Here is a 24,823-nt window from a genome sequence, read left to right as displayed (position 1 = left end):
AAAGCCACAATAAAAGTTTTTGTTCTAATAGTACAAAATTACAGCAATCTAGGGAGGTTGATGAAAAAAGTGGGTGCTGGCATCACAGATAATAGATAAGCAGAGTCATGGTACAGGTCTCAAAGCACTGGAGAGGTACCACCAATGCTGCCTCCGCAAGATCCTGCAAGTCCATTGGCAGGATAGGCGCACCAACGTCAGTGTTCTCGCTCAGGCCAACATCCCCAGCATCGAAGCTTTGACCACGCTCGATCAGCTCCGATGGATGGGTCACATCATCCGCATGCCCGATACAAGACTCCCAAAACAAGCGCTCTACTTGGAGCTCTGACACGGCAAGTGAGCCCCAGGTGGGCAGAGGAAACATTTCAAGGACAGCCTCAAAGCCTTCTTGAATAAAGTGCAACATCCCCACTGACACCTGGGAATCCCTGGCCCAAGACCGCACAAAGTGGAGGAGATTCATCCGGGAAGGCGCCGAACACCTCGAGTCTCTTCGCCGGGAGCAAGCGGAAGCCAAGCGCAAGCAGCGCACGTCAACCCAAGCACCCCACCCACCCGTCCCTTCAACCACCGTCTGCCCCACCTGGGACAAAGACTGTAGGTCCCGCATTGGGCTCATCAGTCACCTGAGAACTCATTTTTAATGTGGAAGCAAGTCATCCTTGGTTCCGAAGGACTGCCTAAGAAGAGGAGATAAGCAGAATATAATTTCAGAAAGTATTTTCTTTGCTTTGCAACATCCAAATTATCTTTTGATACATATCTCAGCATTACTTGATCAACATGTGAAAAATGAAGGTTATAGTTTAGCAGGGGAGTATATTTCTCATGAAAGATTTAAGTAAATGCTTAGGTAGGGATACAAAAACTTTGTATGTATGATTGCTAGGTACGCAGACGTCTCAAGATCATGAACTCAACTTCACTCAACAAAGCTTACTTCTGATGACCATTGTGATTTGATACAGATAGTGCAATTACGGAGTAAAGTGGCAATGCCCTTGGGAAATGCATCAACAGCATATAAAAGGAGCTACAGGTAAGAGACATTCTTTTTCAATTATGATTAGCTTACTTTTATGGGTGGTGGTGCAGGTGGTATTTGGGCAACTTATGATGCAAGTTCCATGAGTTTAGCATTTCCTGCATTGCTTGGATGTAAATGCACATAGAATTAAAATTTCTACAATTTGAGATTCTGCTGTGAAACTAAATAAGATTTTAATAATTTTTGCTTTTAGTGTCTAATTTATATTGTATACTCCTAATTCTATCATTAATATCTGCAAAATAGTTAGTATCAGCATAGTTATAATGCTCTGCACCTCATTATTTTATTGTTAATAGATCCAAATACTGCACTACATCCATTTCTCTTAAACCCACTAAATGTCACAGTACAGTAACCCAGAAGTTCACAACTGTCACAATAAATATGTCTACATTTTTACAGCACACTACTAACAAATCAGACATAAAAGTACACAAAAAGATTAACAGCATTTTAGGAGCAGCTCTTTCTTGCCTTATCTTTCATACCAAGAGACTAAGGCCGTGATTTTGCCAGCGGAGCTGGGTTCGCTGCTCGGCGGGTTCCGGTCCCACTGCTGGTTTTAGCCGCACTGCGATAAGGATGTTGAGTTAACTGGGCTTATTAAGCCCGCCGTGTGCGGTACCCAGCCCAATCAGTGGGTGCGGGACTGCTGCTCGCCTCTGCTGACGTCTTCGATTCAGCTGCACCATGCAGCCTTTGGGTTTTATTCACTTTCTGATGCTTCTCAGTGGTATTGTTTGTGAGATGACTGCTGTAAGAACCAAGGCTTCTCCCCGATTTGATGATGACTCCCTCCATGCTCTTGTGGAGGGAGTGAGAGGGCGCAAGGAGGTTCTGTTTCCCTCCAATGGACGTAGGAAGCCTCCTCAGCAGACAAAGCAGCCTTGCTGCAAATTGCTGAGGAGGTTAGCGCCAGGTCCTTGTGTTCACGCACCTGGGTTCAGTGCCGCAAAAGGTTCAATGATCTGCTACGCTCAGCAAAAGTGAGTATAACATCACACTTACCTTCAATCTGCTCCCCATCTCTTCTCATCACCAGAACTCTGCATTGTCAACCTACTCCTGCACATCCCAACTTACCCTTACATCCCTTAACCATCCCTCTCTATGTACAGAATCGCTTCACCATTTCTACTATGTACTCCTCACACTCGCTCTCATTGTTATGTAATGACAACAACTAACAATGCACAGGGAGGGCCCTTGGTATTGGCACCTCACTCCATCTTTATCTCCCTCTAAGCAGATGATCAGAACTCAAATCTGTATATCAGATGCCATATCAGTCACCCATGAAATCTAAATGAGAGGGTTGCAAATCTATTCTGTCACCTGCTTGCTCTACTGCGCCCATCTCTCCATCCCCCACTTCCAGCTCCACTGGCACCTCACTCCATCTTTATCTCCCTCTAAGCATCAATGCTATGGATTCCCTACACTCACTCCAACATTCTCGCTCACACTCCACTTGTCTCCCTCATTGCAGGAAAAGAGAGGACAGGAGAAGGGCCACCTTACATGGTGCATTTAACTGATGTTGAGGAGGCTGCTATCGACATTGTCGGAGGTGCAGAGGAGCTGGAAGTGGGAGACACAGAGACAGGCGCAGTAGAGCAAGCTGGTGACAGAATAGATTTGCAATCCTCTCATTTAGATTTCATGAGTGACTGATATGGCATCTGATATTCATACAGATTGAGTTCTGAGCATCTGCACAGTGGGATGTGTCTACTGCATAAATATCACATGTCTAACTCATGCCTTTACTCCCCCACAGGACCATCGAGAGCCCCCCTCCCCACTATCCAGGAGGAAGAGCCGGATGACTCCTCAGAGAAAGCTGCAGTCCTCTGAGGGAGCAGCATCAGCAGAAATGAGTGCACCCAGCACCAGTGTAGTGACGCACACCTTGGTGGGTCATTTGCGAGATAGATTAGTGTTGTCACCTGGTGTATCACAGCTCACAAGTGAGCATCAGCAGATGGAGACGGGGCAGCGGAGGAGAGTCCTTGTCAGAGAGCGCTCCAAGCTCTGCTCAGCTACATGTGGACGCTGTGCCTCTGGGGCCAACCAGAAAGAGAGCAGTGCTGGAACTCCAGGAACAAGTGCAGGAGTCTCTGACAGGGTTTGCAACCACAGTAATTGCAAGCATGCAGAGAATGGGGGAGTCCATGTCAAACATGAGCAATGCTGTGGTGCACTCAATGACGAATGTAGGTGCCTCCATGGAAAGGATGGCAACCTCCATGGAGGACATAAATCGCCAGACAGAGCAGAACATGGTAACACTTCTAAATAGATGGTCATCTATGGAGGATAAATGGGCATCTATTGAGGAGAGAAACCAAAGGTGCATGGATGTCCTTGTTATGAGCAATGTCAGCACAGAAATGGGTCCTCATAGCCCCACTGAAGTGCAGCAAGATGCTCTCCAGCTACTTGTGAGCAGTGAAGTGCAGGTGACCCAGATTATTATCTGAATGGCAATAGATTGGGAGAAGGGGAAGTGCAACGAGACCTGGGTGTCCTTGTGCACCAGTCGCTGAAGGTAAGCATGCAGGTGCAGCAGGCGGTTAAGAAGGCAAATGGTATGTTGGCCTTCATAGCGAGAGGGTTCGAGTACAGGAACAAGGATGTCTTGCTGCAGTTGTACAGGGCCTTGGTGAGACCACATCTTGAGTATTGTGTGCAGTTTTGGTCGCCTTATCGGAGGAAGGATGTTCTTGCCATGAAGGGAGTTCAGCGAAGATTCACCAGACTGATACCTGGGATAGCAGGAATGACGTATGAGGAGAGATTGGGTCGATTGGGCTTATACTCGCTGGAGTTTAGAAGAATGAAAGGGGATCTCATTGAAACTTATAAAATTCTAACAGGACTAGACAGACTAGATGCAGGAAAGATGTTCCCGATGGCCGGGGAGTCCAGAACCAGGGGTCACAGTCTAAGGATAAGGGGTAAGCCATTTAGGACAGAGATGAGGAGGAATTTCTTCACCCAGAGAGTGGTGAACCTGTGGAATTCTCTACCACAGAAGGCAGTAGAGGCCAATTCATTAAATATATTCAAGAAGGAGTTGGATATATTTCTTAAGGCTAAAGGGATCAAGGGATATGGGGAGAAAGCAGGGACAGGGTACTGAATTTGGATGATCAGCCATGATTTCATTGAATGGCGGAGCAGGCTCGAGGGGCTGAATGGCCTACTCCTGCTCCTATCTTCTATGTTTCTATGACCCATGAGAGGGATGCTGGTGGTCGACAACAAGGAAGTGTGGGCTCCTCTCCAAGCGCTCACACTCCCATGCCACTGCCGAGCCCTCGGTCAGAGCCCCAGATTCCTCACCCAACTGAGATGGCCGTCTCAGCCCCTGCACAGCCGTAGGAGGAGCAGACTGTTGCGGAGCCCTCCCAGGCTCCCAAACCCAGAGGACGCCTGCCAAAGGCATCGAAGCAGGCGCAACATGGAAGTGAGCAAGGTGCCTCAACATCTGCTGAAGCCACAGGGGAAACACCATGCAGAAACATACGTAAAAGAAAGTTAACACACAAATAGTAACAAGGGTACTTGGGTGTTTTGCTATAATACAAAGTTACGTTTCTTATCATTATTTCAATTGTATTAAAGAAATGCGATGTCAAAGATTCAAAGAGTTGGCCTGTGTGTGCTCGGAAATGGAAGTTGCACAGTGAGGGGTCAGGGCGCCTTTCATCTGTAGCGATGGTGGGGAGAGCGATAGGAAAGCACAGTTTATTGTACAGATGTTGTATGGTGCGTTAAGAAGGTCGTGCAGACACTCATTTCCATGTGCCAGCCACATGTGTTTGCTGTGTAAAGTTATGCGAATCTGGCATGGATTTGTGTATCCCTTGCCTCACGGCCAGCAATGTGCTCGCATGCTGGGGGAGCTGGCACAGCCGCCTCCGTAAGGTCTTCCTCATCTGCCGCCTCCTCCTCCTCTTCTGAGGAGGCTGTCCGCTGAGCCACTTGTTCCTCAGGTAGTGGTAAGCCATGCTGCAGTGCGATGTTGTGCAGGGCACAGCAGACCATGATGATTCTGGACACCCTGGCTGGTGTGTACTGTAGGGCTCCATCAGATCTGTCGAGGCATCTGAATCGCATTTTGAGCAAGCCAATGGTTTGCTCTATGATGCTTCTCGTGGAAATGTGGCTCACACTGCAGCACTCCTCAGCTTCGTTTGATGGCCTCCTCATCAGTGTCATTAGCCAAGTCTTCAGGGGATAGCCCTTGTCTCCAAGGAATCTTCCAGAAAGTTGGGTTGGCGGATTGAAGAGCTTAGGCACAGAGGACTGCCGCAGGATGAATGAGTCATGGCAACTGCCAGGGAACTTGGCGCAAACATGCATAATGTTCTTCCTGTAGTTAAACACCAGCTGGACGTTAAGGGAGTGGAAGCCCTTGAGGTTCACAAATGCAGCTGGTTTGTGATAGGGTGCCCTAATGGCCACACGTGTGAAGTCTATGACGCCCTGCACCCTTGGGAAGCCTGCTATATTTCCAAAGCCAACTGCACGCGCGTTAACACTTGTTTCATCCATGGAGAAGTGGATGTAATTGTGCGATTTGGCAAAGAGGGCATCGGTAACCTGCATGATGCAACTGTGTGCGGCCGACTGGGAAATGCCGCTTATGTCTGCTGCTGATCCCTGGAAGGACCCTGAAGCAAAGAAGTTGAGTGCGGTGGTGACGTGGACAGCCACTGTTAAGGAGTGTCCACCTGCTCTTCTGGGCTGCAGGTGTTGGTGTAGCATTGTGCAGATGTCAGCGACTACCTCTCACGAAAGTCTCAGCCGCCTTTGGCACTCCTGCTCACTCATGTTGAGGAAGCTCATCCTCGGCCTGTAAACCCTGTGTTGGGGGTATCTCCTGCGGCGCGGTGCAGCCTCTGCCCTGTGCAGCATCAGGTGGCTGAGAAAAAGGTTGGCACTCCTGTTGTTGGTGCTGCTGTTGTGCCTGGTACTGCTGCTGCCACGGCTGCTCTTCCTCCGATTCGGAGGACCAGGATGAGAGGGTATAAATGGTTCCCATTCCGCTGGTATATATCTCAGTTGAGGAAGAGATGTTATAAGCGCTCAGTCAATGTGAGGAGAGGGTTTTCCAAGGAGGTCACAGTGCATATGGATCTCACATTAAACACTTACAACCTCAATACACCTGAAAAACAGAAAGTTCCGGCATCTGAAAGTCAGCCATGTCATCGGTCAGCTTTTATGCTGCAGTTGCAGCTGTCAACTGTTCAGCGAGTTGCTGAACCCGGCACAATCAGCTGGCGTGTTTGTCGCACGACGTGCAACGCACTTAAAATGTAGTAAAATGGGAAGAGCCTCTCAAAATAGGGTTGTCCAGTTAACAAGCTGTCAACTGCCTTAAGTGGCTCTCCGACCGCTTGGTGTCGGTTCTGATCGGGAGTTGCAGACCAGACACTCTGTAAAGTTGCGTGGATGGCGGTGGGTCCGCAACCCGCCGTCAATTATTTTGATTTTTAACTCCTGACCCGCCCTCTTGAGCGCCGGCAAAATCACGGCCTAAGTGTAGTTTCTTAAAAACCTTTCTCTTTGCCTGTACTTTTGGGCTCTCCAAACTTCCCCATTTCCTTCTTTGTGCTTTCCTTCTCCTCCATAAATTTTCGAAAACGGTCTTCTAAGTGAGGGTACTATATACAGTAAACTTGTTCTTATCCGGCACCTATGGGATCAGGATGGTGCCGGTTGCTGAAAAATTCTGGATAACAGAGAGGTATACTTACCAAGGCAATTTTTAACACAAACAAAAATAAAAACCACTGACTAACTCGGCCACCACGGGAGACTTGGACTCGGCAAAACGAGCGCTGGATGGATTCGACAAGATTACCGGTTATCTATTTTGCCGGTTATTAAAGTATTCCAGATGATTAAGTGCCGTTTAAACAAGAGTTTACTGTAAATGTTAGCTGCTTTTGGAATTGGAGTAAGCGAATAGCTCTTTCAGAGAACCAGCAAAGGCGCAATGGGCTGAATAGCTTCTTGTGCTCTAAAATTAAATGATTTTACTGTATTGAAGTAGAATAACACTTCAATTGTTTTAAATAATTCATTAAAGACACACGAGACAGACGGTTGAGTGCCGTCTAAATGTTGTGCTATGGAGCGCTAAGTTCTGATTCGTTCTGCATTTCCACTTATAGTTGTGGTACTCATAGTACTGTACTGTTTTGGGCCATTTGCAGCCCACATATTCCTCGTCTCTGGCCTTTGGCAGACTCTTTCCTCTAAGAGCTGCTGGGTGTTCACTGATTGGCTGAGCGATACTGGCCAAACTGACATGGAACGTCACATCTCTATGTTTCTTGCTTTGCAGCAAAAGACAGCACGTAATGCCACACAGCAAGTGCAAAAGCTCTATTAAAACAGAACTGTGGTTTTCACTGTAACATGTTGCAGCTTTCCTGGGATTATCACTCCAGGAAAATTTTGGTTGGGGTTGTGGCCCTTAACAAAGAGCAAGGATCTAGTAGATTACTCTGTTCAAAAAATGGCAGAAATGCCCATTTTGGAAATTTACCACCTGTTAACAAAACTTTAGGAACATGCATACCTCATCTGTCATATGCAGCTAGCTGACTCTGTTGTAATGCAACTACTGCCTGCAGTACTTGGGAGTGGAGTGCCTCCCGTGCCCTCTGTACTCCTAGGCTGCTCTGTGTTCTTACTCCTACTTACACCAGCCATTCTGGGAAACAGCAGCCAATATTCATGCAACTGGTATCAATTCCCTATCCAGATGGACGGAATTGTGGGACGCATGCTCTGAACCCGCCTCCTTGACAGTGGGCCGGTATCTCGCTCTGAACCCGTCTCCTCGACAGTGGGGCAGTGTCCCGCTCTGAACCCGCCTCCTTGACAGTGGGCCAGTATCTCGCTCTGAACCCGCCTCCTCGACAGTGGGGCAGTGTCCCGCTCTGAACCCGCCTCCTTGACAGTGGGCAGTATCCCGCGCTGAACCCGCCTCGACAGTGGGGCAGTATCCCGCACTGAACCCGCCTCCTTGACAGTGGGCAGTATCCCGCGCTGAACCCGCCTCGACAGTGGGGCAGTATCCCGCTCTGAACCCGCCTCCTCGACAGTTTCCCCAAGTGCCGTTTCTGCCTGCGCTTTGCAGACACGGCACTAGGTGGCGGGCCATACAATTGTGCTTGTTAGGAGGGTGTTTAAAGTAATTAAATACCCATTTTTTCAGCTCCAAAGCATTTTGCCAAGTTTTCCACAAGGTTCCTGTCGCTCAGGGATCACGCCAGGTAAGTATGTTGGGTTCTAAACAACTCTCCATTTCTTTCAATAGGTGACAGCTGCAAAAGTGGTTTAAATTCTGCCATTTTACAGCTGGTCAGTTTCCAAACTCAGAAGCTTCAGCCTTCAGTATTTAGAACCCACTTTTGAGCTTTATGCACTTTTGAAGTGTTTGGAGTAATCTCTCTGTTCACCTCCTTGGAACAAACTATCTCAACACTGATTCTGTCATCTCAACCTCACCTGCCAGCTATTCCATTAGCATCGGTGCCCTTGAAAAAATCTCCCCTTGGTCCTCAGAATCCCAAAACGATCAGCCCCAACACCAGCATCACCGGGCACACCAGCAGCACCAACATCCACACCAACCTTCTCCGCAATCAACTGATGCTGTACTGGACCCCGGGCATCATCACTTGTGCACACTGCTGCCCGGGACACCAGCGATAGCCTCACCATGTCCAGATTAACTTCACTTAACACTGTACACCCTGGCTGCCACATGATGCATCAGGTTGGCACCACCCCACACCAGCAGCATAAAGCACCCCTACAATGTCCAAACCATTCCTTTCACACTCATCGCCATTGTGGGAGGGGGTGGGGGGGGGGGGTACCCTTGTGTCTGACCATTCACTGCAACTCAGTAAGGCACTTTGAAAGGTGCACACAAACCTGTCCAAGAAGGTGACGTGGTTACAATAAGGATTTCAATGCTTGACAACACATTAACAGAAAGTTTACACGACCATTGGCTAAAACACCCAAGTGCCTACCCTTGTGTGTTGTTAGTTGTTATGATTGGACTAGGATGAGGGCGAGTGCGAGGGGTGGCTAGTGAGATGGGGAAGTGATAATGTAGATAGAGAGGGATGGGTGGAGGTGCAAGGTAAGTTGGTGTGAGTAAGGATGTGCAGGAGTAGGGTAGAGAAGGCAGAGTGATGGGGATGTGATGAGTGGCACAGCAGGATGAGGTTGAGTGTGGCTTTGTAGTAACATTTTGTGATCGACTGAGATCATTGAAAGGTTTGCGCCACTGCAGCCAGGTCCTCTTGGCAACATCCCTGCTTGTGTCCTCCTGTGCAATGTGCAACCAGGCTGCGTTGATCTCCTGGGGAGGTCTCTTCCGCCCACTGGGGACTTACCTGTGTGCTGTGACTCCCTCCATAAGCATATGGAGGGAGTCATGGGAGAGCCTGGGTGCAGCCATGCACCTCTGTGCAGTGGTTGTCAGTGTTTGCAGCACCTCAATGCTGCAGAACACTGACAGAACTGTTAAAATGAATTTGGACATGGTCCCTTTAAGGAAACCGGCTGATGACGCATCATCAGATGACGTCATCAGACCCACTTCCTTTTAATTGGCCGGGAACCTCGCAGGGAAGGCTTAACAAGCCCAATCAGGGCAAAATCACTCGGAGGAGGCGGGATGAAGATGGGTGGGGAGTTTGCGGCCGCTGTCTACTCTGGCCGCACCGAACTCGCCACAGCTTGCGAAATTGCGGCCGCTATTTCTGTCACTACTTTGATGATACTTCAAAATCTTTCCCTTTGTTAAGCCCAATAAATTCAAGTTTGATCTGGAGTGCAGTATTTATTTGTTGATTATCCTCCACAGCTGCATAATTCTGCATGTATTTTACATAACTGGCCTTTAACAAAGCTTCAACAAGCAAAATCAGTTTTTTTCTGAAAGTTTGCTAATTCTCATTAATTCATTTCTGGAGGAGTAGGAATCCTTTGAGAAGCGCTAACACAAACATAGCCTGTTGGCATTTTCTACTGACATTATAGTTGTTTTCACCCACGTCTACTTTTTGGAAAATAATAAAAGAGGGAAACTTAGCCAAGTGAGTTGCATTATTTTCATTAGGATGCCTGGGGTTGCAATTCTCCAAAGAGAAATGGGAAGATGCACTAATCTGTGCCAGTCTTATTCAGCACCTGGTGACTAGCCAAAGAGAGAAAATTAGTAGAAGCTTGAGGGTGGGAAGCATCCAGGATGCGGAACTCTGCTCCACTGTCGCTGAACAGAGTGTAACAATACTTGGGTCTACAATATTCAGGTACTGGTCTGAGACTAGTATCTTTAGTATAACACCATTTAATATCTGCCCTGCAGAAGTACTACTCAGTGGCTGATGAGCAGTCCACTGAATCAGGTAAAACAGTGGAAAATGGGGGTCTCAGACACGACATTATATTGTTTACATCTCATAAATGTGCCCGATGAATAGCTGGTGATCACTCACACCAGATCTTGGCTGAAAACAAGCATTTTCAGTTGGGGTTTTGAGGAGGTCAGAAGATGCAGGAGCTTCATCTTAATGGCCCTGAAATTAGGATCGGGAGCTTGCCGCGCGTGCAAGCCCCCGATGTTCACTTAACCGGCGCGCTGACATTTTAATTCTGGCCCGCATTGCATTTCCTCTCACTGGCCCGCTTGAGGTCCTGCCGCGCTGTGCGTGCGTGACCCAGCGGCGTACTTAGTGCGATGAGCCGGTTGGGATCATGTGAGCACAGGGCAACCAATGGGAGGTTGCAAAAGCTCATTCATGAGTTTGACTGTAAGAGCTGTCAAACTCATGAAAACTCCTGGCCCCAAAACACTACTTAAACCTGAAAGAAAATTAAAAAAAACATTGCACTACTTAAATGAACCATAAAGAACTCTGAAAAACTATTTTAAACAATAATTTTAAAATTAAAAAAAAAAAATTATATAAAAAATCGGGGCTAAAACTAAACTTACCTTACTGTAAATTCTTGAAAAATAACAAACCTGTGGAATAAAAATTTCTCAATTGTATAATAGACCACTTACCTGTAAAACTAAGTACTTACGTGTGGTTTTTCAATGCGTAAATACCGGAGGCCTTTACACACGCGCAACTCTCTAAAAATAGAGGAAATCCAAGTCGCACGCGCTGCCCGATACCGTGCACGCGTTCAGCCTCTTAACCCCTTGGGTCAGAGGACAGGAGATGCCGGTTTTCAGCGCATGCGCTGTGCATGCTGAAAACCGGCAATTCCTCCGGGCACACGCGTGAGTACCCCGTCCTTACTCACGCGTTGTGCCCGGAATTACTGGGCCAATATAATAATGGGCCAAGTACAATATTGTTTCGACAGCCAAGGGCGCAGACTTGAGCATGTCTGGTGCACAATTGGTTTAGTCATCCATCACCAAATCTAGCTAGACCATATCGAGCCTTGCTCTTTTCTGGCAAAACCACTCACTCCTTCAGGATCATCCTGGAGATCAAAGACAATCACAGGAAGAGGCCATTTGGCCCATTGTGCCTGTGCCAGCTCTTTGAAAGAGCTATCCAGGTATTTACACTCCACCGGTCTTTTCCCCATAGCCCTGCAAATTTTTACTTTTAAAGTATATATCCAATGTTTTTTTGAAAGTTATTATTGAATCTGCTTCTACCACTCTAAATCCCTTTGCTCTTTCACAGCACTTAATCTCTCACCATTAAGAAAATACTCCTATTTGTCTTTCTCACATCCAAAGTGGAAGACCTCATACTTCTCCACAGTGAACACCATTTGCCATCGTTTTGCCCACTCAATTAGTCTGTCTATGTACCATTGTACCTTCCTGCTCCCATCCATACAACTTATTGTGCCTCCTAACTTAGTGTCATCTGCAAACATGGACATACAACTCTCTATTCCTTCATCCAAGTCATTAATATATATGGTGAAAAGCTGAGACCCCAATACAGATCACTAGGGAATACCACTTGTCCCATCACGCCAATCAGAGAACAAACCCTTTTATCTTTACTCTGTTTCCTACCTTCTAACTAATTACTGACCCATTTCACAAGGTTACCTCCAATTCCGTGTACTCTCATTTTTGCTAATAATCTCTCGTGCAAAACCTTATCAAATACAGAGATACCCATAGTGGGTATATATATATATCTCATGCAGCTACATTACATGGAAGGATTTGTTTGAGGGAAGTGTATTTAAGGATGCGAGTTAAGAAGGTTGCTGCTGCAAAATGTATCCTGCTGCATAATGCACATTCAAGGTAACCAATCAAAGTAACAGTGTGCAGAGCAGGTAACATGCTATGTATGCATTAGTTAAAGGTAATGGTAGGTTATCCTACTTTGACTAACCTGGTGAGGTGATTAGACCTTGTGTAGCATTACAGCCACATCTGCTGAATAGTGCAGAATGCATTAACGTTAGTGTCAGTCTCCCATTCACTGAGTAACGTGTTTGGGTACTCAGCAGCAGTCAGTCCTGAAGAGACCCCTCCTTCTCTGGTGGATTTTCTCCAATTATATTCTGATGGCCCTTATCTCAGAGACAGAAATTCGCTATCGCCGCGCCAGGTCTTTAGCGCCCGAAATTTAGCGCTCGCCCGGATTCCCGTAGCGCCCGCCTGAAATTCAGTTGCAGGGCCCCAAGACGGAGGTGGGTGCTATTGCAGGGTTTGGCCGCCTCGCTTGGGGCGCTGAAAGTCAGTTTCAGGCGTCCAGCTGCCGCTGCGCCACCCGATGCGGTGCGGCAGGCTGGGGTACTGCAGGCCTCCTCCTTCTCTTAAGGAGGAGCTGCCTGCAGCCGTGAGATCGCCGCTGGATTCCCCCGGCAAATGAGCCCGGCACCACGGAGAAGTGCCGGGCTCGCGGGGGTCAGACACCAATGCCGCGGGGGGGTGGTGTGGGAGTCCGGGGAGGAAGGAGCGGGCAATCGGCCGCCGGGAAAGCAGCCGGCCGCCCCTCCACCTTTATGCGTCGGCCTCTCGGAGCTGCAAGGCCCCGTTTTTCAAACGCTGTTTGCGGCCGCTACGGGCGAGGCGGCCGCAACTGAATTTGGCTGTCGGCACGGAATCGCGTTGTAACCGGGGCGCTGCGCACACCGATGACGTCATCGGTGCCGGCGCAGCGCTAATGGCTAACGCCGATTTTATGGACCAACTGAATTTCGGGCACTAAAAAACTTCCGGCGCAAACCACTCTTTAGCCAATAAGTGGGCGCAAACGCGACTGAATTTCTAGGCCAGGGAGTCCTGGGGCACTCCATTTCTAAGACATTTGGTAAGCATCCTTTAGCTTCCCGCATGTACAATCCCCTTTAAACTACTGCAGGCCCTTAAAGTGTTATTCATGCTGGGAGGTTGCCAGCACATTAATGCATTAATGCCAGGTGTGTGCTAATTATGCACCACCCAACTTCTGCCCAATTGGAAAACCTATGCTCAAGTCTCATGCAGTTTCAATTGAGAGGCTAGCTGAATATAATTTCATTTTTTAAGTTTCTATTCAAAAGGGAAATGGTTGATGTTTAAGGAATGTCTAGGACAAGACTGTGGACCGTTGCATAACCTTACCCTAGATGATTCCTCCAATGGGAAAACACGGAGGAGAATGTCTTGTGTTCTCCTTTAAAGGTTTAGGTTCAGTTTTGTTCTGCTGTCTAACATCCTCCTGTTTTTTCTCTGCTCACCTTCTGATAAAGCATACCAGTGAGACAATGACTGGAATCTCTGCAAATAATATTTTAATTTTACTTTGATCTACAGTAGTAAGCTTTCAAAGCAATCAGTGACACCCAAAGCCAGGAGCCCATCTCAGCTGTCCGTGTTTTTTGTTTTATCTTTTTAAGTTTAATTAATTCAATCTTCAAATGCATGTTGATTTCTTTTGTACATTAAAATGAACTAGATTACAAACAATCACAGACCATTATAGAGAATTATATTGGTGAATAATGGAAGCGTCCCAGATATCTGGGGAAGCAAAACTATTAAACTAGATAATAGCCTTTTTTTTAATACTGGTTTATTTTAACAGTAGTTGACAGCAGTAGTACAGTGGCAAATGTAGAAGTTGGTAGCCTGTAATATCTAAGGGATTTATTTTCTAGGAGGATCTGGAAACAAGCCCCATAGAAAATATTGTTTTTGACACTTTATTTGGTGCATTTGGCATAGACTTTTTGCGGCAAATATTGCAAGCTTAGCGACGCTGGCAGGGCCTCGTACGCGGCCAGTGAGCATCAGAAAATCTCTCCAGCAAAGGAATACCACATAGCAACTGAAACAGTCCTATAAAAATAAAATGGATGGAAAAGCATAGGCAGTGTGTGTGTGACTTTCTGATATGTGCTGACTGTGTGATGCCTCGCTTGTAGCGTCGGGTCTTTAAAAATTTACCCTTTCATATATACATAAATATTTTCCAATCCATATACTAACTACTTCATCTCAGATAATATGCCCCACTAATGTGGACCCAAAGCTATAATGGTGAATCATGTACATTGTACTAATCCTTTATTAGTAAAATAGTGTACTTCTTTCTTGACCCTTGTTTCTTGCTATACCATCGTACTTTTTTGAAGCTACAAGTTAATGTTGGCGATATTAGTATATCCTTCTGTCTGCTATTAACTCTTATTTTAAATGAGTTAACACCGCCATCAAAGTAGCAAACAATGTTATGCGAATACATTAAGCACTCAGCCACTAATTAATTTCTAGGCTTTGGTCTCAAGTGAATCATTGATAATATAGTAGTACAGTAGATAAATAGCTCGTTGTTACAAAAGCTGTCACAGAGCCTTACAACCTGCAACAGGAGATCGCTGCCTGTTCTACCTTGACCATGTGGCAGCGAGTTCCATATTCTCACCATTCTCTGTGTAAAGAAATTCTTCTCAAATATGTTATTTATTTTTATGCCTCCTTCTTCTGGATTCACCCACAAGTAGACATCCCCAGTGTCAGCTGTGGCTCAGTGGGTAGCACACTCGCCTGAGTCAGAAGGTTGTGGATTCAAGTCTCATTCCAGGGACTTGAGCAGATAAATCTAGGCTGATACTCCAGTGCAGTGCTGAGGGAGTACTGCACTGTTGGAGGTGCCATCTTTCGGATGAGACGTTAAACCGAGGCCCCATCTGCTCTCTCAGGTGGACGTAAAAGATCCCATGGCACTATTTCGAAGAAGAGCAGGGGAGTTCTCCCCAGTGTCCTGGCCAATATTTACCCTTCAATCAACATAACAAAAACAGATTATCTGGTCATTATCACATTGCTGTTTGCGGGAGCTTGCTGTGCGCAAATTGGCTGCCATGTTTCCTACATTACAACCAGTGACTACACTTCAAAAGTACTTCATTGGCTGTAAAGCGCTTTGAGACATCCGGTGGTCATGAAAGGCGCTATATAAATGCAAGTCTTTCTTTTCTTTTACAGGAACTCAGTATAACACATCATCCTAAAAACAGCACCTCCAACAATGCAGTTCTCACTAAGTACTGAATTGAAGTGGCAGCTTAAGTATTGAAGGGTGCTTGAACCTACAACCCTTTGACTCAGAGGCATGTGTGTTACCACTGAGCCAAGTTGAACTACTGTATAATTACTAGATTTTATTGAATTAAATTTCACAACTTGCCATGGTGGGATTTGAACTGACTAGGTTATTAGTCTTGTGTTATAACCACAACACGACAATATCTAGTTCAGTACATGTGACTTCATAGAATCATAGAATGGTTACAGCACAGAAGGAGGCCATTCGGCCCGTCAAACCCATGCCGGCTCTCTGCAAGAGCACTTCAGCTAGTCCCACTCCCCTGCCCTTTCCCTGTAGCCCTGCAAATTTTTTCCCTTCAGGTACTTATCCAATTCCCTCTTGAAAACCACGATTGAGTCTGCCTCCACCACCCTTTCAGGCAGTGCATTCCAGATCCTAACCACTCGCTGCGTAAAAAAGTTTTTCCTCATGTTGCCTTTGGTTCTTTTGCCAATCACCCTAAATATGTGTTCTCTGGTTCTCAAACTTTCCTCCAATGGGAACAGTTTCTCTCTCTCTCTACTCTGTCTAGACCCATTATGATTTTGAACACCTCTATCAGATCTCCTCTCAACCATCTCTGCTCTAAGGAGAACAAACCCAGCTTCTCCAGTCTATCGACATAACTGAAGTTCCTCCTCCCTGGAATCATTCTCGTAAATCTTTTCTGCATCCTCTCTAAAGCCTTCATATCGTTCCTAAAGTGCGGTGCCCAGAATTGGACACAATACTCCAGTTGAGGCCGAGCCAGTGTTTTATAAACGTTCATCATAACTTCCTTGCTTTTGTACTCTATGGGCTGGATTTTGTCAATGGGAAGCTTTTGGAGGCAGGACTGCTGCTTGCCGGCTTTCAATTCTGCATCCATCAGCTTCTGGCCAACCAGAGGGATTTTCCAGATTGACCTTTTGTTAAGCCCGCCCAGCGGGCTCAGCAGGCCAATTAGGGGGAAGTCATTGACAGAGCACGTCAACGTATGACGTGCCATCTGTCAAGATTTTTTGAAAGAAGAAATGTCAGCGTTTGACAGCTCTGTGAAGCTGTCAAACACTGACATTCTGTGTAGTTTGATGAGTCCTTGTGTTCAGGACTCATCAAACCTTTCAACTTTGCAGAAATCACTTGGCTGCTGGTTCGGAGGATCCAACAGCCAGTCTGTGAAATCTACAGTGGAGATGTTGGGACTCCGGCTCCTCAGCGGCTGAAGGCTGTAGGCAGAAACAAAGGTAAGTGAACATTTTCTAGCACTTTACACTCACCTTACATGCTTACCACTCCACACTTGCACCCATCACTCACCTCTACATTGCACTTTCAGACCCCACGACCCCCACAGACCTCCTACTCGTCTCCTCCACCCTGGTGGGGTTCCCCCAGGTCGGTAAGCTTGCACTTGGGAAGGTAAAATGGGGCTAATCCTATTTTCTGCCTGTTAAGTACCTGTTAATAGGCTTTAATCCCTTTCCCGCCTCGAGGAGACGGGACCCGGGGCAGGACAGCTTCCCGTCTCCTGGCAAGAAGGCACGGAGGCGGGTTTGTCACCTGCCTCCAAATTCTGCAACTTTACCGTCAGACCCGCCTCCATAGGGCTGACAAAATCCAGCCCTATGCCTCTATTTATGAAGCACAGGATCCTGTATGCTTTTTTAACTGCTTTTTCAACCTGCCCTGCCACCTTCAACGATGTCGGCACATATACCCCAGGTCTCTCTGAGAGATGCACCTTCTTTAGGATTGTACCCTTTATAGCTTATATTGCCTCTCCTTGTTCTTCCTACTAAAATGTATCACTTCGCACTTTTCTGTGTTAAATTTCATCTGCCAGGTGTCCGCCCATTTCACCAGCCTGTCTGTGTCTTCTTGAAGTCTATCACTATCCTCCTCACTGTTCACCATACTTCCAATTTTTGTGTCATTTGCAAATTTTGAAATTGTGCCCTGTACGCCCAAGTCCAAGTCATTAATATATATCAAGAAAAGCAGTGGTCCTAGTACCGACCCCTGGGGAACACCACTGTATACCTTCCTCCAGTCTGAAAAACAACCGTTCACCACTACTCTCTATTTCCTGTCACTTAGCCAATTTCGTATCCATGCTGCCACTGTCCCTATTATTCCATGGACTTCAACTTTGTTGGCAAGCCTATTATGTGACACTTTATCAAACGCCTTTTGGAAGTCCATGTACGCCACATCAACCGCATTGCCCTCTCTGTTACCTTATCAAAAAACTCGATGAAGTTAGTTAAACATGATTTGCCTTTAACAAATCCGTGCTGGCTTTGCTTAATTAATCCACACTTGTCTAAGTGATTGCTAATTTTGTCCCTGATTATCGTTTCTAAAAGCTTCCCCACTACCGAGGTTAAATTGACTTGGCCTGTTTGTGATGAGCAGAGCTGTTCTATTGTCATTTACCTTTATCCTTCAATATAGCATAATTCTTCTCCCTTTAAATTACTACCTAATTCTTTCAAATTGGGGTTTCATCAAAATTAAAAGTAGATCAATTAAATCATTGAGCAACGCTATATAATTTTATTGAATTTTTAAAAAAAAGATCTTTTTTATTGGGGGGGTGGTGCTAGCATGCTCGAGGATAAGATGTACTTAAACTATTAAACAAATACCAAGTTTGATAGGAATACATCAGTTTATGGGGTGATTTAGCCATTTAATAGCAGGATGAGATTTCCTATCTCAGCCTGCATTAATGATAACTTTTATGAAAACTTTTATGGAAGTTTATGAAAGGGAGAAATATTATGAAAATATATATGAAGGATGTTTAAGGATTGTATGTAATGATAATAGGGACTGTATAGGGATATAATAATGGGGACCAGGTATTTAAAGTGTTTATTTGTATGTGGAGATATGTTAAAGACAACCAAGCATAACACATCAAAATCAATTTCCCAATATGCATATCCATCATCGAGCAGCAGGAGGGAACATTCAGAAAATAGTCTCTACTACAGTATGTTTAATCCTCATTCATATCTTTGCCTCCAAAAATAAAATGTACCCTCCACTGCCTCCTCCCCAATTAACAGCAAAAAATAAATCTACATTGGCCCAAATATTGCGGTCAGCGCCGCAGCTATGGAGTACGCCGCCGATCTGCGAAAAGAATATGAACTTACCGTGTGCTAGGCCCAGAACGGAGAGTTGTGCGCAGCGTATTACATCACGGAGGCTAGAGGCGCAGTGTACAGCCTATGCGTAAGGGAAAACACGCTCACAGAAGCTTTCAAAACGAAGCCACGCCCACAGAAACTTCTTTCAGTCTCTTCCATTGAAACTAACTTTTAAAAACATGTATTTTATTGTGAAATGATACCAGAACGGTTAACAATCCTGTCTGATGCACTCAAATGGGTTCCAATGTTTTCCTGCAAGGGCGACTAACACATTCGACCATTCTCTACTGTAAAGGGCTGTGGGTGTTGAGTCACTGAGCATATTCAAGGCTGAGATAGATAGATTTTTGGACTCTAGGGGAATCAAGGGATATGGGGATCGGGCAGGAAAGTGGAGTTGAGGTCAAAGATCAGCCATGATCTTATTGAAAGGCGGAGCAGGCTCTAGGGGCTGTATGGCCTACTCCTGCTCCTATTTCTTATGTTTAATAAGTAGGATTTAAGAGAGCACTGAATGATCTTAAAGAGGTTTACGTGTCACACCAAAGCTCAATGTGAATTAAAGTTTGTGGCTACATAAGAAGTGAAGTGATTTGTCAGCAGGTCATTTTCACAATCATCCTCACTGTACAACTTCTATTAGATTTAGGAAATAACCCGTAAAAATAATGTTGCTTTATTTTTTTATTAGTCCCTATGTATACAACTTCCTGTTTTGATACTCTGTAAAGGTCTAACAATGTTTTATATCTCCTACAAGTAATGTTGTTGAACTTCAGAAAGAGATTCCCAGCCATATATTCAATGTTAATTTTCAGGGTTAAAATATATTATTCAGACTTCATTTAGACTGGTAATAGATAAATCTATTTTCTTTGTTATAGATGCATTATATTGTTTGTTATGTTGTTCATTTTTGAGTTGAAAGGACAGAATTGGTCACTGAAATCTGATAGATGTTCACTTTATTTAACTTTCTTATTCAACTTCCCAAGTAATTAAAATGAAACTCGACCGACAAAAAAAGTTTCCTCCACCAAAACGTACACAATAGACATACATAGATCTTTTAAGATGTGAAACAGGCTCCTGCGTCTGCTTTCATTAACCATAAATTTTTTGGATGTAATTGCTGGGCAGTTGGTGGGCAATTAGCCCAACTCTGCACCAGCAATTAGTATTTCTCTGTCAGTGCGGATCATCTGTCAAGGCGTAGCTTGACAGATTGCAAGTTCAGGATTTAGCCTGTTCGCAAGTAGAAATCCCGAACTTGTGGTATATTTCAAAGGCGGTATGACAGCATACTCAGAGTACGCCGTCATACCCACCGCAAAATCTGCCCCATTATAAACATTTGCAGCACATGTCAATGTTCCGACTGCCAAGCCTCCTCATTTAGCTTGAAGGGCAGGATAGTTTAGATAGCAGACCATGGCCACTACAAACGCTATTCAAGTAGAAAATCTTACAAAAATATGGGACTAAGAACACAGGAATGGGCTTTTCAGCTTATCGAGTCCACCAACTGCATCAGCCTTGATTCAATTTCAAATACCTTCACTCCTAGAACAATAAAGTTTTTAGCTGGCTTGTAAAATACTGTATTTATATCAACATAGAAAACTGAGCTGAAACCAATTCTACCGACAACAGCGTTTATGCTTCACCGATCTTCAACAAAGCACTCCATCAATCTGAATTGACTGCAACCATCAATTTTTTGTAATTTTATTATAGCAATTGCATTTAATCACCCTGTCAAAAAATCTTAAATAATCGGAATACACAAATGTTGCTTACTATGCACTTACATGAAGCACTTGTCTAGTGTTGCTTATTACAGTACTTGCAGGCCCAAGGTGGCTTTATTTTTCAAATATATCTCATTTCTGTACTTACCTTGAGAAAAACCTGGAGATCCTGAGTTTGCATGTGGTGAAGAATCTCTTGCTGCAAGTGTTTCAGCAAAGCTATACACATGTAAACCTGATAATCAGGGCCCAAGATAATACAGATTGCAATGTAATGACCAATCTCAGTCCAGTTTAAATAGTTCCAGAAGCATTGAGCCAGCCAGTGTTGACAAATCTGTGTGGTATAAAGAAAAACAAAGTGTTTACATATTTCTACTGGTTATACTGAAACACCAATCCCTAAGTCAATCAATAAGCAGTGTAATGAATCTCATAGGTCAATGGAAACCAGTACCTGTATTTATAATGCACCCAGTCTCTGAACACTAACTCATTCTTTTAAGTTGTATTTCTTAAAAAGTGTTTCTTTCAGTTTAAATACTGCAAGAGATCAGACTTAGTATCAGTTTTTCATGTAAAGTAAACTTTCCACATAAGGATAGTCTTGACATTTAAATCAGATCTTTAAGTTTCCAGAAAGGGTGACTGGATAGCAATCAGAAGCTGGAACCCTGGCTGATTTTTCCACTCCCAGCTCAACTGCTGCTTGAGCTAATTCAGTACCAACCAGAAATTGAATCTAGGACCTTCTCATCTCTATGGCTGAATGCTGCACAAGGTAGTCCTTTTACTCGCTAAGCAATCAGGATAAACTCAAGGTTACTTTTTAATGCCCAGATTATGATTCAAGAGAAACAATTTCTCACCTTTGATGTAGTTATTGCTTTTTTTAAATTAAGATATATGGACTGATTTTGCACGGAGCACCATCCACCAGAAGCAAGTATTGGGAATTCTTCCACATACTCCCCATGACTTTCCATCCATTGTTATGATTTTCCATCCATTTAATGTACAAATAATTATGGGGTATGTATGCTTGTGCCTGAATTCCTGATATGTGAGGCTCCCTGCTGGTTTTACAATTTTGTAAACACAGCCCTATATTTCTCTTACCAAGACAAGGCAAGTAGCACATTGTGAAAAATCAGAACCCTGATGAAATCTGTAAGAGAACTTGAGTAGGATATCCTTATCTTGTGTGGAAATGCATTCGGAAATCATATTAACACAAAGCACAATGATATTGTGCTTTACAGCTGGAGCAATCCTACTGATCCAAGAGGAGTCCCAGCAATTTTAATCTATTTCCAAATATTGCTAGACTAGGGACTATCTCCTATCTCATTGAGCGTTTTATTATTTCCTTTTAATAACCTGCAGGAATGGCAGTTTGAGAACATCCAATGGTTCCTAGAATTTTGAAAGTCACTTGGGAAGTAAGCCTTTTCATTCGACTCGAAACTCCTAATTGTGATCAGAATCGGGTTCTGAGAAAACTGATACCAGAAGCATTTGATGTATGATTTGTATAAGCCCAGGTTTCTTAAAATGAAAATTCATTTTCTAGCCTTTATATTTGGTAGATAAGGTTAGAAACTGCAAATTGTGGTGGTGGACCTAACATAGCTCGTTCAAAACCCTTGTTTTTGTTAATAATCTGTATCCAAGTTTTCCTTGTCTTGGGGAATTACAGTCCTGAGATTTGACCTGCCAACTCACATTTCTTTCTTTCTGTAGATCTGCAACTTATATAGGTATAGAACCACAAGTAAACATGAATCAATTATAACACAAAATGTTCAGCAAGATATATATAGGAGAGCGAGGGAGGAATGAAATTATTAATAGTTGAAAAAAAAGCACAAACAACAAAAAAAATCCAACATATAAAACTCTCAATGAAAATATTCAAGGCATAATTAATTTCTCCTAGAGTTGATTTCCACTCAATAAATATTTCTATACAATACAATATATGATTAAACATGAATGGACATGAAGAAAAATGTTAGGAGATTTAATTGAAGAGTCTCCAAGTACTATTTGCACTGTGCTAGATTTTCAGGGCATTTATTGATAGAACTACTAGCTCTCAGGCATTGTGCTAGCTCTTCTACACTGTTTCTTAATTTGATATTGATCTAACCAAGGGTTGGCAGAGATGATGCTGAGAAAGCATTTAATCCTACAAGTGAATACAACCATAATTTTGCACCCTGTCCAAAAACATGAAACATTGTTAAAAATCAGCATTTTACTATATCTAGAGATACTATTTGTAATAAAAGATTGTAATATGCTGGACTTCTTGATTTTCAATTACGTTTGAAATTACAATTTAATGTATAAAGACAATAGGGCTAATTCCACTCTCCCAGTAGGTAGTCACTATGGGAAATTGCAGGCGCACAGAACGTGATTTTTAATCCATGAAAACAGTAATTTCCCACAATGCACTTCCTGTGAGCATCACTTTCCACTGGAAGCACAGAATTTCTCTGATAGTTCAATACACGTAAGCCTAGATTTTGAATCTTTGTTGTTGTAATGCTGATTTTATCCTATGCAAAATTGTTTGGGTTAATGTTAAAATAACGTCAATTGGAAAATCTAGGCTATAGAAACAAAGAGAGGGCTATCTGGCCCTCTGTTTCTGCGCTGAATTTAGGTCAGTTTATTTCATACAGACTCATTTTCATGCTTTCTCTCCAATTCAGACCTACGCCCCCCCGCCCCCCATCCCTGGTATAACCTAGGTAAATCATTTTTGCCAGGGCTACTACATCCCCATCTATAGTGAGGAGCCTAAAACTGTACACAATATTCAAGATGTGGCCTAACCATTGTTTTATACCTCAATGTTTTCACATTTAATACATCTCAATAATAAACCACAGAATCTAATATGCCTTATTTACAGCTTTTTAATTTGTCCACACTTTTAAGAAATTTATGCATCTGCACAACTGTGTCCCTTTGCTCCTCCACTGCATTGAGACATTTACTATTTAAGGTGTATTTCTAATTTTTATTCCTGTTCCCAAAATGTATTGGCTAAATGTTTGTTTTAAACTGCATTTGTCACTTATCTGACTATTATCATTATATAGACACAGCACAGCTGGTCTATGCTGGTGTTTATACAGTACTCCAAACAAATCTCCTCCCACTCTAATTACCTCTTCCCACTCTGCTCCCATAGCCCTCTAATCCCTTCTTGCTCATGTATGTATCAAGGCTCTCCTCAAATGCACCAATGCATCTTCTCTCACCCCTCTCTGTGTAAAGAAATCCCTCCTAAATTTTTCATTTGATCTGTTAATGGCTATCTTGTATTGATGCTCCTTTGTTCTGGACTCAGCCAAAGATTGATCTTTTACAAGACCTAACTCTAAACACAGCACCTACAAAAATGCAGCACTCACAGTACTAAATTGAAGTGGCAGCCTAGATTATGCGCTTACGTTTTGATGTGGGGCTTGAAACCACAATCCTTTGACTCAGAGGCACGTGTGTTATCAAAGCCAAGTTGAACTATAGGGGGGCATTTTAACTTTTGGACGTGCCAGGAGCTGGGGGTGGGGTGGGGGATGGCATCAGCGCACAGGAATTCCAGAAGTCCAGGGCCTAGAAATTCAGTTGTTTGCGCCAGCCGCTAGCGCCTTAGGAGGAGAAGTGGGGCGCTAAGCGGCTAGCGCCCGGACGCAGCGTGATCTGCGCCTCTCGCGAACTTCAGTTAAGATTTAACGGCGGTGCAAAACCTTTGCGCGCGCTCAGCTGCGCGCGCAGATCCTGACGTCATTTCATGGTGCAACGCCCTTTGTGCGCCTTGAACCGGAAATTCAGTGGCGCCGGCCTATTGTGCGCCTGGCACCCCTAGCGACTGGTAGAGGGGAACGATTCCCAGTCGCTGCGGGGTGCGCTAATTAAAGGGGACTCCTCCTGCAGTATAAATGGCAGCCATTTTGCACCACTCCTTCTTTGTGAGAGACGGATCTTTGGAGAGAGACAAAGGTAGAGAGCTTTCTGGTTTGGCTCAACACTCGCACAGGTACTTGTGGCTTCAGGCCACAGCTTTGCACTTGTCTTTAACTTCAGTGTCATAGCATTGATTGGAAACATATAATGGGGGCTGCAATGGGTGGAAACGTTGGGCTTCTCCATTGCATTCAAAGGGCTCAGAGACGCCGTGAGAGAGTGCCAGTCATGGCCAGACGGAGAAGGGCCAACAGGCGTCAGCAAAGGAGGCCT

General features: G+C 44.5%; 1 protein-coding gene across 10 annotated transcripts in view; it reads right to left on the bottom strand.

The window, feature by feature from the left end:
- The window catches only part of tbc1d32 (TBC1 domain family, member 32), a 404,895-nt gene that overhangs the window by 10,366 nt on the left and 369,706 nt on the right, over positions 1-24,823 (bottom strand). For 5 of the 10 annotated variants that reach the window (XM_085997301.1, XM_085997303.1, XM_085997298.1 and 2 more), the window contains one exon: positions 20,715-20,903. The exons of 2 other annotated variants lie outside the window; for them this stretch is intronic. In XM_085997301.1, the coding sequence (XP_085853427.1) occupies positions 20,715-20,903 (189 nt within the window). Of the gene's footprint in view, positions 1-20,714; positions 20,904-21,023; positions 21,110-24,823 lie in introns of those variants that run through there. 3 more of the 10 variants (XR_015079553.1, XR_015079554.1, XR_015079555.1) reach the window with 3 other exon arrangements.

This window comes from Somniosus microcephalus, chromosome 9 (assembly GCF_052327205.1).
Source record: "Somniosus microcephalus isolate GS21.2 chromosome 9, FLI_Smic_1.0, whole genome shotgun sequence".
NCBI lineage: Eukaryota > Metazoa > Chordata > Chondrichthyes > Squaliformes > Somniosidae > Somniosus > Somniosus microcephalus.
This window is presented reverse-complemented; position numbering and strand designations above follow the sequence as displayed.